The following is a 15,066-nucleotide window of genomic DNA, read 5'->3' on the forward strand; positions in this document are numbered from 1 at the left end:
TCTCACAAAAAAATGCATGTAAATTGAAAATAGTTCTAATCACATAGTTCTAATTCATGAACCAAACGGGTTAAAATTAGAAAAAAAAAATTAAAACATTTACGCTAAATAAACACGCTCTCTAAAAATGTTGAATACACTAATGATTGATGAAAATGTAAAATCGCATTCTCCTCTTCCAAGGCAGGAAAAAAAAAAAAAAAAGAAAGCAAGGGCATATACGGTAATAAACCCACAAAGTTCCGCAAGTGAAGCAAGCTTATTTTTATAAAATTTAAAGAGATTTTATTATAGGCTTGAAAAATAAACTGCTAGTAAGTTTTTGTTTTAAGCAATTATATTTGTATCAAATTTTGTTTGTTTTACATTTTTTTAATGTATTTTAACTAAATTTATTGGTCAAAATCTTCTATTATTAGTAGAAATGGATACCATAAAAAATCCTTTAAGATTCGATCAAAATTACTTAAAAATAAAAATATAGAAATTTTATTAGTAGGATTAGTTCTCCCTGGTTATAATAAAAAAAAATTAGAGATTTTCTCTAGTATGGTCTCCTTATATCGGTAAGTTTTTAACCATTAAATCTGATTAAAATCACATCAGATTAAATAAGTATGTATAATAGATAATTTCTTATACAAATTTAACAATTAAAAGTATAATTTTATCAATAGTTCATATAAAAGAAAACTCTTAAAAAATTATTTTTGACCCTTAAAACATATAAAGAGTAAAGACTAATAACATGTGATATAAATAAGGAATTCGACGCTTGTAAAAATTACATATGTTTATTTTACAACTTAAGTTAAGAATTTAGTTGTGTATATGATATAAAAATATTATAGTAAAAATGTTGAATTTAATTTTTTGTGACTATAACTGTAGAACTTAAATTGTGACTTGAGTTGTGAAAAGAACAAGAGTATTATGAGTTTTTCTTTTTCTCATTATTAAAATGAGAGGTTATTTATTACGTTTGGCGTATAGATAAATCAAAATTTTTTAATTAAATATACTTATTTTTTAATTTTTAAGTAATTTTATACAAATTTAAAGGACATAAAATTTAATCTACTAATATATTATCACTTTTCTAATTAAATATGTTTATTTTTTAATTTTTAAGTAATTTTATATAAATTTAATGAACATAAAATTTGATCTATTAATATATTAGCGTATGGGAGAAGTCTCAGGAGATTAAGACAGAATAAATACAGGTTTTTGGCGGGTTTCTGAAGTTGATATCTGAGCTACAACAATAAGCTCCATTTCACGTCATTAATGGCGTCGTCTCATATACTTTCTAATTACGCCATTTTAATCTTATAATCTTCCCTTAATCCCAACAACCAATACCCACTTCCCAGTCCCACAGAAAGCCTCAAATCTCTCTCTCTCTCTCTCTCTCTCTCTCTCTCTCTCTCTAAGTCTCTCTCCCTCTCTGCTGAGTATCAGAAGAAGTCAGAGCCTTCCCAGTAAAGATACCCTGCTCTTCCTTCCATCTCAAGCACCTGCAGATCCGCAACTAGGTACCAACTCACACTTTACACATTTCCCATTATTATTATTATTATTATTATTATTATTATTATTATTATTTTACTCAACAAACATTACCTCACCAACGTCATTCAGTGGAATTTACTATTTTTCTTTTTAATTTCTATTTTTTTTTCCGAGCATTCGACGACTTTTACCACTGCCCAGTACTATTCCCTCCATGGCATTTTCATGCGCTGTTTCTATTTTGGCGTTTCTTTCAATTTCTAGCTTCGTATTCGACTTTATTGTCTACACATCTGGGCGTTTCTTTTTCTCCCTTCCCGTCAAATCTGGGTTTTGACGTTTTCTCGAAATCAAAACAGTGTTTTTTTTTCCTTTCAAAATTTTTAATTTTGCCTTTTGTTTTTCCACATTTGGGTAGGCATTTTCGCATTTTTGGGGTCTCGGATTCTCTCTATCTGCGCTATTTTTGTCAGTCTTTGGGTTCAGTGAAGCACTGGCATTGTCTTTTTTTTTTGGGGTATTTTCTTTTGTCGGTTGCTTCTGAATTCCACGGTTTTCCTTTTCGCTAGTAGGATCCGGAGAATTTTTCTCAGCTCAGATACAAGGTTTGCGCTTTTCTCTGGGTTTTGGCGTTTACGAATCTCTCTCCATTTCTCCTCAAGAACAAGCTATTTTATTTTCTTATTCGGAACGAACTTTCGGAATGTTTTCCTCTTTTGAATTTTTGCTTGGTTACCGAGAAAATGGTGGAAAAGAAAAATAGTCGCTCTACTTTGACTGCATTTACACTGACTAACTAGCAATTTTGGAGCTCATTCAATTGAAGTCGAGGTTTACTTTCGGCGACTTGCGAAAACGAGAATTATTGTTCAAAAGCAATTTTGTAGCTTTTGAGATCTATCTTGTTTGTATCTGCATTCTCGATTCGCAATCGGAGGCAAATTGCTGATTTTTTGTCTTAGCTCGGGGAATTGTAGGATCTACCTAGTAGGGATTTTTTATTTTTTATTTTTTTTAAAAGCTTTATTCGATCAGTTGTTTGATCTTGTTAGCCGGTTTTTAGGTTTGAGGCTACTGCGTTAACTTGTGAGCTTGACATATACTTCTGAATGGCCTGCTTATCAAAGTGTCTAAATACTTGAACTTCATTTTGTTATGTTTAGGAAGCATTTTTAGTAGTTCTTTAGCGTTTTACATAATTGTCTCTATCTTCTTGAGTTTAAGAAAAATGTCGAGGAGGAAAACAGATGCCTCTTCCCTGAAATTGATTTTCGTCTTTGTTGAGTTCATTGTGAAAACGATGTACTTATTATTGAACTGACTTAGAATGTATGGGAGCAGGGGGACGGAAATGGAGCCTTGATCATATGACAAATTGATGGTAGAAGAATTGAACAGGAATGTCGAGGATCACTAAGTGGAAGCTCGAGAAAACTAAAGTGAAAGTGGTTTTCAGGCTACAATTCCATGCTACCCATGTAAGTTTTCTTTTCAACTTCTTAAGAAGCTTCTGTACATTAAGAGGAAAAAGTTCGTAGGCATATCTGCGAGCTTGAATCAAATTCGGTTTTTCTTTGGTTCTTGGGATGGCTAAAGTAAGTGCAAGTGTATTTGTCTGATGATTGGAAAGTACTGTTTTTGTATATGTTTGGCATTTGCAAACCATGAAAGGCCTGAACGCCTCATCTCTCTGTCTGTGATTCAGATTCCGCAACCTGGATGGGATAAATTATTTATCTCTTTCATTCCTGCTGATTCCGGAAAGGCCACTGCCAAGACAACCAAAGCAAATGTGAGAAGTGGGGCCTGTAAATGGGCAGACCCTATCTATGAAACCACAAGACTTCTCCAAGATATTAAAACAAAACAGTATGATGAGAAGTTCTATAAGCTTGTGGTAGCAATGGTAGGTATAAATGGCATTGTTCCTTCACAATTCTTTTCTATACGAGTTAAGGATTCTCCCGATATGTAAAAAGATCATTCTAGCGATTATTTGCTTCAAACTGAATAAACAATGTCTGGCCAAATCTTACTGGCGTCAGGGTTCCTCGCGGTCTAGTGTCCTTGGCGAGGCTATCATCAATCTTGCTCATTATGCTGACGCATTAAAGCCCTCAGTGGTTGCACTGCCTCTTCAGGGATGCGACTCTGGAGCCACTTTACATGTAAGAGTTCCTGGATTCCATGTTCTATTTTATGTTTCCCTCTTTTACTGTATGCTACTCTTATGTGCTTTCTATCTACAGTAATTTGAGCTCCTATTTACAAGGTACTTTTTCTTTATTGCCAGGTTACCGTACAGCTGCTAACTTCTAAAACTGGTTTCAGGTGCTGTATTTGTCATCTAGCTAGCTTTGTGTTTCATCTAGTTTCAATACATTAATTTGTAGTTTAACCCTTTTCAGAGAGTTTGAGCTTCAGAGGGAGCTTAGAGAGAGAGGCTTACAGTCAACCTCTGATGAACCAACCTCTAGGAAAATATCAGCCTCTGAAGACCTCAATGATCCAATCGAAAAGGTTTGATTATATTTATTCCTTTTATTGCTATATGTAAAACTGATTTATGGTCATTGAAAAGCATGATGCATTAGAATTGATACTTTATAGTTATTAACATTCTGATGAAAATTACATGCTTTTCCGGGCCATTGCTAACCCATTCTGATCATTGGTTAGTGTAGACTGTAAGAGTTTTTGGTCCTCTCAAATGAAAACCATTAAGAAACTTGATCATCTAGTTTAGTATTCTTTCAATTATTATTATTATTATTTTATCAAGGTATGGACGATTTTATGTTATTCTATTGTTGTTTTTCTTTTTATGCATTCTATTGGTAGATATACTCGCGTGCGCGCGCGCGTGTATTCTAAATTGTTATCACTTGATTTTATACATCAGAAAATGCGCTTGTAAAAAGCAGTATGAACACTTATGCCACGAAAAGTAAACTGTACATATAAATAAGTTGTGGTATCGTAAAGCTCTGTTGTTGGATGGAGCTATTTCCTTACAACCATCAGGCTATGGGTTTATTGGTTTTAATACATATGCATTTTCACTGTAAATAGGTCAATACAAGAGTTCGATTCAAAGAAGAACTGCCTCCCCTTGAAGAGGGTGGCGCCAATGAAGAATATGCGGACTCAGCCGTTGGCTTTGATGGTTCTTCAAGTACTTCAGAAAGTTTATATGCTGAGAAACATGATACGTCTAGTGTCCATGAAGTTGAAAGCCTTAAGAGTACAGCCTCTGGTGACTTAGTCGGGCCTTCCCTTACACAAAGTCCTCAGCCAGAAAAAAGAGATCCCTCAGATCGTCGGTTTCTGCCTCAAGGAAGCAATGATTGCGCTCATCATGGCTGGGGTTCTGAATATTCTACAGATACTGATATAGCAAATGTCTATGAAGAGAATAGCAGACTTCGAAGAAACTTGGAAACAGCCGAGTCGTCAATTCATGAGCTTAAGCTGGAGGTGAATTCTTTACAAAGTCATGCTGACGAGATAGGCATTGAAGCGCAAAAATTTGCCCATTTACTTGCTAGTGAACTAGCTTCAGGAGAACAATTAGCGAGGGAAGTTTATGTACTTGGATCGGAGTGTTCAAATTTTAAAGCTGATCTTGAGCAGCTAAAAGACTCCAAAATAAACTCACACTTCACTACCAGAGAAACTATAAAGGCAGGCCAGGAGGCCTTCTTTCAAGAGTTGCAACTCAGGTGGCACAAGGGGCTTATGAATGTGGAGGATAAGATAAAAGAGATTCAAAGCAAGGGATCATTTGGATTTCATGAAAGGGACATCAGGGCATTCAATTCAGACTTGGAGGCACTACGGGGTGTTCTGCATGATCTCAAACAAGAAACTGGACGGGCAATTTCAGGCTTGAATTTGGTCAGTGTGCAGGAGACCAGAGAAATGACATTACATAAGGCTGATCAACTCTTACCAGGAACCAGGTTGACTGCGGATTTTTATCAGCCAGATGATATGCTGCATTGTCTCGACATACCGTGTCTGGTGTCTCAAGAAATTGATTCCACAGATGCTCATAGTGCAATGAAGGGAAAAATATTTGAACTTATAAAGGAGGTGGACGATTTGAAAGCTGAACGAGAAGGCCTTACAAAGAAAATGGACCAGATGGAGTGTTACTATGAAGCTCTTGTTCAAGAACTCGAGGAAAATCAGAGGCAGATGATGGGGGAATTGCAGAATCTCAGAAATGAGCATTCTACTTGCTTGTACACCATTTCAGCTACCAAAGCTGAGATGGAGAACATGCACCAAGACATGAATAAGCAGATAATGCTTTTTTCTGAGGAGAAGTCTAATTTAGATTCGCTCAACAAAGATCTTGAAAGAAGGGCTCTTACTTCAGAAGCAGCACTGAAAAGGGCACGCTTGAATTACTCTATTGCAGTAAACCAGTTACAGAAGGATCTTGAATTGCTTTCTGTCCAGGTTCTGTCTATGTATGAAACTAATGAAAACCTGATCAAGCAAGCCTTTTCAGATTCTTCACAACCAATCTCTTATGAAGAAGTGACAAAGAACAAAAAGTTGGAATCAAAGGAATTTCAAGCTGTAAAACTCTCGGTGCGTCACAATGGATTTGAGGGGGTTAAGAAACAAAATTTGGATGGTGATATTATTTCAGAGGACTTGAAGAGATCTCTACACTTGCAAAAGGGTGTTTACCAAAAAGTTGAAGAAGTCCTTGAAGTTCATACGGTGAATGTACATTTAGATATTTTCTCCAAGACTTTACAGGCAACTTTACTCGAGGCAAGTGCTGAGTTTAGATTGCTGAAAGAGAAAGTTAATGAGCTTACACAGCAGCTGCAGCTTTTAACTGAATCGAAGGAGTTGCTGATGCTGAGGCTTCAAAGTTCTATGGATGAGGTTCACCATTTGACTGAAGACAAGGATACATGTCATGTGAAGTGCAATGACATGGCTCTGCAGATCCAAGTTTTAGAAAACAATTTTCAAAATGTCACTGGAGAAAATTTTCTTCTTTCCCAAAAGATTAGCGAATATGAGATGCTGATTAAAGAATTGAGAAGTTACGAAAATCAATTCCAGGCATGCTCCATGGAAAAAATAGAGTTGGAAAATTCCTTGAAAAAGGAAATGCTAGCAAATGGAAATCTTCAAAATAAAATTTCCTCTTTGCTGGAAGAGATGGAAGCTATGAGAAGTGAATCTGAAGAGCTAGCTTCAGTAAAGGAGAATCTGCAGAGTACGGTAAACTTTTTGCAGGAAAAGCTGCAGAATCTGCTGGCTTTTTATGATGAAAAAGGTAATGGATTGTCCATGTGGAGTGAATCTGTCAGTCGGGATCTGGAATCCAACGATTTAGCCGGTATCATGGTGCGATTAGAACAACTTCAGCGTACTGCATGTGAGAAGATTTTCCGACTCCTTGAAGAGAAGCAAGATCTAGTGCATGAGCGAGACGTGGCTCATATGTCCTTAAATAAATCTGAGTCAGATAAGCTTGCTATGAAACATAAATTTGAAGATGATGTACGGAACATAAGGGACAAACTGGATGTGTCTAGTATCCTGGTGCAGAAACTTCAAGCAGAAGTTGATGCTATTGCCAACAGACTAAAGATTAGCTCTGAAGCTGAAGAAACTTACGCACAGCAGCACAGTGAACTTCTGTCTGCTTTTCATCGTTTGGAGGTCGAGCTGCAGCAACTTACTTCTAAAAACAAAGATCTTGCTCAAGAAGTAATGGCATTAGGGTGTGTAAGTGAAGAGTTTGGAAGGTTCAAGCAGGACATAGCAGCTCTTTCAGTTGAAAAGGAAGCTCTGGTGACGACCTTGAAGGATAAAAATGAGGAATCTGCCAAACTGGAAGCAGAGCTCAGTAGTTTGAGATCAAGTTTGCAATCTTTGCATGATGAGTTGGATCTTGAAAGAAGCAATAAAAGTAAGTTAGAAAGTAAAGTAACAGATCTAACTTCCCAACTAAATGAGAGGCATTCTGAGTTGCTAAATTTTGATCAGCAGGATGCTGAGTTGGTCCATCTCAGGCAATTGGTAACAGATTTAGAGCTAGAGAAATCAAGTGTCATCTGTACTTTGTCAGACTCAGAAAGAAGTCTAAAAGCTGCTCGCGAAGAGTGTTCTTCTATTTCTTCACTGGAAGCACAAATATCTGAAATGCATGAGTTTTCAATTGCGTCAGATGTGAGACTTACTTTCACAAAATCTCAATATGAATCCTACATTGAGGAGCTTCAGAAGAAATATCTTAACCTAGAAAGTAAGCTCAACGGATGTCTTGCTACAGAAGCACATTATATTGAAGAGAATTCTAAATTGATGACAAGTCTTGACTTACTTAGGTCTGAGTTGGATGCTTCCATAGCTCAAAATAGATTACTTCTTGATACAAACAGCGGCATAAGGACTGAACTCGATGAATTCAGAAAAACTGCTGAAAGTATGGAGGCTACTTCTCATGTAAATACAAGAAAGCATGCTCTTGAGGTTGAAAGGTTGAAGGGTATGGTGGTGAAATATGAGGAAGAGATTGATAACCTGATGCTTGTCAAGGAAGAACTAGAAGTCAAACTTGTAGTACTCAAATTCACATCGGATGCTTCCACTGCTGAAAACAGAAAACTTCTGGATTCAAATTATGACATAATGACTGAAATCAATGAATTCAAGAAAAGAGCTGAAAGTATGGAGGCTACTTCTCATTTAAAGATAACAGAGTATGCTCTCGAAGTTAAGCGGTTGGAAGATATGTTGGTAAAAAATGATGAAGAAATTGATAAGCTGATGCTCGTCAAGGAAGAACTAGAAGTCAAACTTCTAGTACTCAAATTCAAATTGGATGAACAGCAACCTCAGATAGCCTTGCTGGAGGAATATAAGCATGAACTCCTAGCGTTGCAGAACAAGTATGATGAGATTACCCATAGGCTCTCCGAACAGGTTTTGAAGACGGAAGAGTTCAAGAATTTGTCAATCCATTTGAAGGAGCTTAGAGACAAGGCTGATGCGGAGTGTCTTCAGGCTCGGGAAAAAAGAGAACCAGAAGGAGTGCCACCTGCTATGCAAGAGTCGTTAAGAATTGTATTTATCAAAGAACAGTATGAAAGCAAGCTGCAAGAACTGAAACACCAGCTCTTAATCTCCAAAAAGCATGCTGAGGAAATGCTGTTGAAATTACAAGATGCAATTGATGAAGTCGAGAATCGGAAGAAATCTGAAGCTTCTCACTCAAAAAGAAATGAAGAGCTAGGAACGAGAATTTTGGAATTGGAGTTGGACTTGCATTCTGCACTTTCTGAAAAACGTGAATTGATGAGGGCCTATGACGTAATGAAGGCTGAAAAAGAATGCTCATTGATAAGCCTGGAATGCTGCAAGGAAGAGCTTGAAGCCTCTTTGCAAAAATGCAATGAGGAGAAGTCTAAATTTGCTGTAGAACTCACTGCAATGAAAGATTTGCTTGAGAGGTATGCTTCCGCACTGAATAACCGGAGAGACATTGATGGCTTGCACCAAGCGGATTGCATATCTGATGATTCAGTCCACAGAATGCGTCCTGAGAATATTCCAGTTTCAGGCAATCCAACATCTGAAAGATTTAGTGCATACATGCTTCACGAGAGTGGTGCAAAGGATGAACTTGAACCTGTCTTTCCCACTCCCACTGATGAAGCTGATCAATCAAATGCACTCATCGAAGTGCAGCAAAAGCAGGTGATTACCTGTTTATGTACGTTTGTTTGTTTGGTGTAATGTTCAGTCCTTCATACATCTATAATTTGTGCACGCTGGTACTAAAATTAAAGGTTCCGTAGCATTCTTTTCTATAACTGAGTATTTATCATTTTTGAGTAAAAGGCCATGTTAGGCAACCAAAAGTTTCTTCCCTGAATCTTCATCAGGAGTTCTTGTATGCCTTTTCAGTTCATTGGAGGATGCGGACATGCATATTGGGTTCATAATATAGTCCAAGACATTAATGCATCAATTTTAATTCTAGACATGGAAATATTGGCTCAAAAATATCTGCATATCTTTTGTTCCTCAGGACGTTCTCACATCTGGGTCTATAAAAATATGCAACGTACAGTTAATTCAAGAAGGTGCGCAACATAAAGACACTAAGCACGTGGCTTTTGTGAACGACCACTTTAAGGGCCAAACTTTGAAGTCTAGTATTGATCAGTTAAACAAGGAGGTATGTATATACACATTATGTAGTAAAAAACGAAAGTGAGCGCTTTGTCTTGCTAACATGTCCTGTATGGTTAGTAGGTGGTTGAGGAACAAATTTTCCATATTTCGTTTCATTACTTTCTTTACTAATCTAGAATTTGCGCAGTATCGAAGATCATTTTCTTGTCATCTTTATGCAGTTGGAAAAAATGAAACATGAAAGTTTACTTCTTTCCCAAGATGATCACCAACTTGAACCGATTTCTCCTGGTTTACGAAGAGAGTTGATGCAGTTAAATAAGGTAAATTGACTTTCCCAGTTACAAACACTATGACGTCCAAGTTCTCTTGAACTAACTCTTATTTTGTTGTTGCTTAGGTAAATGAAGAACTAGGAAGCAAATTCCCCTTATTTAATGAATTCCCTTGCAATGGCAATGCATTAGAGAGGGTACTAGCTTTGGAAATGGAGCTTGCTGAGGCCTTGCAAGAAAAGAAGTCAAGCATTCATTTTCAGAGGTACATTATCTCAGACATCTGTGATAAACCCTGGCGAACTTGAATCGTATATCCTCGATAACTACTCTTTATGGGTCACCTAAACGTTTCATTAGGCAACTTTTACGCTCCATTTGGTTGGAGGGATGGAAAGTAGGAGGGATGGAGAGTAGGAAGGATGAAGAGAATTGGAGGGATGGAGGGAGAGTTGAATGGATGTATGATAATTATTTATTAAGTTACTATGTTGTCCATTTAAACTATTTGTTAATAATTTGTTTAGAGGGTAAAAGAGTCTTTTAAAGTTTAAAGTTGATGGATTTATTGGATGATAGAAAGATCCAATTTGAAAGGCCATGAGGGAGACTACATAACTCCACCTCTCCTCTCCCTCCTCTCCTCTCTCTCCAACCAAACAATGGATTAGAGCTCTCCCTCCGTCACTCTCCCTCCACTGCTTTCCCTCTCCCCATCTCTCCCTCCTACTAAACACACTCATGAATCTTGCTTTTATGTATTTGGACCAACATAGGCACCTAGTACAAGGCAAAAATCCACATATTCAGATTTAGAATGAAAAGCATAATGCAGAGTTTTAACTTAGCATTCTTTTTTCTGTGTTCCAGTTCTTTCTTGAAACAGCATAGCGATGAGGAGGCAGTTTTTAAAAGCTTCAAAGACATAAATGAGCTAATCAAAGACATGCTGGAAATCAAGGGACGATATGCAGCAGTGGAGACCGAGTTAAAGGAGATGCATGAGCGATACTCTCAACTGAGCCTTCAATTCGCAGAGGTCGAAGGAGAGAGGCAAAAACTCATGATGACCCTCAAGAACGTTCGGGCATCCAAGAAAGTACCGCTTTTAAGTCGCTCCTCAACAGCCCCTCTTGGTGGCAGCCCATTGTCATAGCCAAAGCTTAATACAATCCCTCAAGTTCTTTCCTCGTTTGCAAAGTCTCCAGAATAACCCGTAATGGGTTGAGAAGTTTTAGTACTTCCACGCAGTGCTTTGCTGTGCATTATGTTAATTATGTAGATCAATGGTGGATACTCACGAGGCAGCTAAGATACTAAGAGGGTCAACTTCTAAAAGCTCAGGAAAGGTGTCAAAAGCTAAGCAAAGGGGGTTTGTGTAAATAAAAATAGCAGCTGCTTCGTGTTACTGCTTTACGATGTCATTATCATAAGTACAATCCCTGTAATGTAATACCTTTTTATTTTATTTCTTCTTTCTTTTCGGGAAGAAGGATGAGAGTTTTGATCATCTCGGTGGTGTAAAATTGCTCTAATTCTAATGTATAGTACATCATTTTTCTTAGTAGACAATAATTCTATTAAAATATTTTCAAGAAGCAAATGGAAACGAGCCCAATTTCTACATTTCATTTTTCACTCTACAAGTTTCTATCAATATGTCCACAGAGCAAATTCTTTTCTTAACCTTGAACTTTAGAAATGTTGAAAATTTGTATGATTCAGGCATGACATACTCAGAAACCGGTCAACATGGTTCAACTCTGAATATGCACATGTCACAGAGAGAAAATTATTCTTCGTTCCATTTAATCAGAAAAAAAAGGAAGAGTTTGCTTACAATCAACCAAAAACAAACCAATTTACTTCTATAATTTTCTTTTTTTTTCTTTATCCTTCTTTCAAATTGGTTACAAGAAAAACTCCTTTGGTGAACAAGCATGCTAATCCAACTACACAGGCAGTCCAGTTTCTCATTCCTGAGCCGCAAAGAAAACTGGCATGTTTTACTCGAGGAAACCGCAGGATTCAAAGCAGTAAACGAGTGACGGATTAAACACCCTGCAGAGCCACTCGGGATCAGAAACTGAGCTCCTAAGTTGCATCTCGTCACCAGCTAAGGGAAATAAATGAAGTGACACTAGACACTAATTGAAGCAGCAATGTCGTTCTGGTCATGGGGAACTACAATATCGAGCATGAGCACCGGTTCATGCTCTTTGGAGAATCATTCTGCACTTTGTCTATTGAAAAATGCCGGTGTTAATACTGTGTCAGAACTCACAACTGAATTGTCTTTCATCAGGCTTGATTGCATATTGTTGTGTTTAAATATGAAATAATCTTAATGTCAATACGTCTCATATTGTTTAGATTCCATCCCTTGCAAATCAAAACTTAAATTACTCGCGTTAAACCAATGCCTTGTGATTAAATTCAAGTCAACTCATTTTTGGCACTAGAAAGCAAATATAAAAGCAAATTCATGAAGATGTAGGACGTTACCAGCGTTCTTGTCTGAAAGAGGAGGTCGAACAACGACATGCATCGTGATGACAGCTCCGGGGAGTTCTACGGGAAGTCTGGACTCTGCAAGTGTCCTGTTATTTTCCAATATCTTTCCCGCATTGATAAGCTTCAAATCATTGATTGTCCTTGGACAAATCTCTTTGTCTGTTGAAAGAAAAGACGGAACTACATCAGATAATGTCAAGTCTATTTCAAAGCCAAAGGTCAATATCTCAATAATCAAGCTATACGAGGATTGAAATCTTGGCCATAAATTTTTGTTCCTCTTTTTTATTTATTTATACATTTTATTCAGAGTAGGTGAGAAATATAAAGCTAATCCTATTTGCAATAAACAACTGCCACACACTACATAATAAAACAAGCAAAACTAAAATATGGATAGTTCAACTGTAGTGCCTGATTTTTCCATACAAAAGAGAGAGAATTTTAAGTTCACTTCTCAAGAAACCGTTGAGTGTGTGGGATCTAATTATCGCTACGACGTAGAGTCGGTGGAAATTGTTTGGGAAAATCTAGGCTAAATTTAAATTAATTACCGAGAACGAAAATAAAAGCAAAAATCAAGGTCAAGAATTTTATACAGGTTCACTAATTTGATTACGTTCTATTTCCGCCGTCGTAAATTGCACTATATTGATGAAGAAAATCGAATACAGAAAATCAGTCGAACACTCAACAGTATTTCTCTCACTCTCAACAGTATTTCTCTCAACCTCTCACTCTAATTTTCTCTCGGAAAATCCTCGCACATAATACCTCTAATAATAGGTATTTATAGAGTACAAGAAAAAGACCAAAAAAAAGCCCAAAAGAAAACCTAAAATGACTCAAAATCGCGTCGGTACAAGCCCCAATAGTATTTATAGGCGCGACGTGAGCGCTGGCACTGCTGGGGCGCCAGGTGTAACACTTCCAGGGCGCTGCAGCGCCCGCCAGCCTTTTTTCTCATTTTTCCTTCTTATCCACATGATTAGGCTCCACAAACTCCAACAAAAATAGACCTTTTAAACTTTTTAGTATTTTCAATTACCTTAGTTTTTTACTTATACCGGGGAGCCACCAGTTATTGGGATCAGGGTTAGAAAGACAGAGACAGAGGGTCTGAGAATCGTGAGTTGTGTGATTTTCTTGTAATATTGTTGTTCGTTATAGTGAAAATTTGCAGTCTTTGCTGCTGCAGAAAGCGGACATGGCTCTCCCATTTAAGACAAACTATTATAAATCTTGTGTGCGCTTGCCTTTTTGCTTTTCTTCGATATTACTGCTCTTGATAGAAAAATATTAGGGCGTCTAATCTTTAACAAAGCAGAAAACTATATTATAATTCAAATGCTTTAGAGATTAACTGAAGAGTCAGGGATAAATGTTAATTACAATTATCGCAGAGACAATAACATAGTATACAATCTATTTTCAAATTTTTAGTTTTCAACTCTGCAAACTCCATGTGAGGTCCCAATTTTTGCAGCGTCAAACGTCAAAACAAACTCAACTTGACGTTATTAACAAGGTGTACAAAGTAAAACACGTGAGGAATACCATCAAATATGAAACAAAGTACAATGAGAAGTCCTAATAAGGCCTCAAAATTTCTCCCCAAACCAACCCAATCACCTTTCAAGCACAATAAAATTAACAATCACACAGACACATCAGAGAATGGAACAACAACAACATAACAATTGAAAAACTTTCAATCTGAAGAAGCCCAGAGGCATAAAACAAGAAGTCATAGAAGTTAAATGGGGGAAAAAAAGAAAGAAAGAAGAAAACAAAATAAATACAAATAAAAAATCGAACCTTTAGGCCATTGTGAAAGTATCTTCTCTTTAAGAGATGCCACAGAGGCAGTTGGGCTATACTTGCTTGGTCCGATATCAGTCCCATCAGAGAGCCTGAATTTCACTTCAATCAAATCTTGGGAAGCCATTAAAAATCGATGAACAATGTCCCAACAAAAATCCCACCTCAAATTCTCATAACACTCTCCAAGAAATCAAATTTGAGTCCAAAATAGTGCCAAACAATAAGAAAACCCACTTCAAATCTGTCATGAGAAAAAATCAATTAGACCCAGAAGAGCAATCACTTTGATAACCCATAAAACAATAATTAATTAAAAAAAATGAGTGAATTTTGATGGCCAGAAAAGTTAGCTACCTGACATGGAGATCTGGACCTGTTGATAGTAACCTTAAAAGCGGAACGAGAGTAGAAAATCTGCTATATCAAGTTGCAAAGAATGAAGAAAACAGAAAATCTGTCTTTGAGTTGCTTGATGTAGAAATAAAGAAAGAAAGAAGGAAAGAAACAGCCCAGAACTTCCTGAGTGAGATTTACTACCTGATTTAACAGAAGCTGCCTCTTATATTGATTGGGTTAAGGTTACATAATTGCCCACTTTTTCTAAATTATTTACGAAGAAATAAATCTTTACCTTTTTCTCCACTTATACAAATAATATATCTTATTAAAGGAAATTCAATGATAAAATAAGAATGAGTGTTTGTATAATAAGATTTGTTCTTTTTATATATTGTTATTTTAACTGTTAAATAAAAATTTT

General features: G+C 36.7%; 2 protein-coding genes across 2 annotated transcripts; one reads left to right on the forward strand and one right to left on the reverse strand.

Moving 5' to 3' along the window:
• The first annotated feature begins 1,892 nt into the window (after window positions 1-1,892).
• LOC21404373 (COP1-interactive protein 1) lies at window positions 1,893-11,576 on the forward strand. The gene is made up of 11 exons (XM_024171910.1): window positions 1,893-2,120; window positions 2,857-2,993; window positions 3,221-3,421; window positions 3,561-3,683; window positions 3,809-3,846; window positions 3,924-4,035; window positions 4,588-9,252; window positions 9,587-9,736; window positions 9,915-10,016; window positions 10,094-10,233; window positions 10,839-11,576. Exons 2-11 carry the CDS (start codon window positions 2,916-2,918, stop codon window positions 11,122-11,124), a joined length of 5,895 nt encoding a protein of 1,964 aa, XP_024027678.1. The 5' UTR covers window positions 1,893-2,120; window positions 2,857-2,915; the 3' UTR covers window positions 11,125-11,576.
• A 222-nt stretch (window positions 11,577-11,798) lies between these two features.
• LOC21404374 (membrane-anchored ubiquitin-fold protein 6) lies at window positions 11,799-14,822 on the reverse strand. Its single transcript, XM_024171899.1, has 4 exons — window positions 14,661-14,822; window positions 14,301-14,547; window positions 12,474-12,641; window positions 11,799-12,211 (listed from the first exon to the last, which is right to left on the reverse strand). The coding sequence occupies exons 2-4, from the start codon at window positions 14,428-14,430 to the stop codon at window positions 12,153-12,155; spliced, it is 357 nt and encodes a 118-aa protein (XP_024027667.1). The 5' UTR covers window positions 14,431-14,547; window positions 14,661-14,822; the 3' UTR covers window positions 11,799-12,152.
• Window positions 14,823-15,066: the final 244 nt, after the last annotated feature.

The sequence above is a fragment of the Morus notabilis genome, unplaced genomic scaffold (assembly GCF_000414095.1).
Source record: "Morus notabilis unplaced genomic scaffold, ASM41409v2 Scaffold206, whole genome shotgun sequence".
NCBI lineage: Eukaryota > Viridiplantae > Streptophyta > Magnoliopsida > Rosales > Moraceae > Morus > Morus notabilis.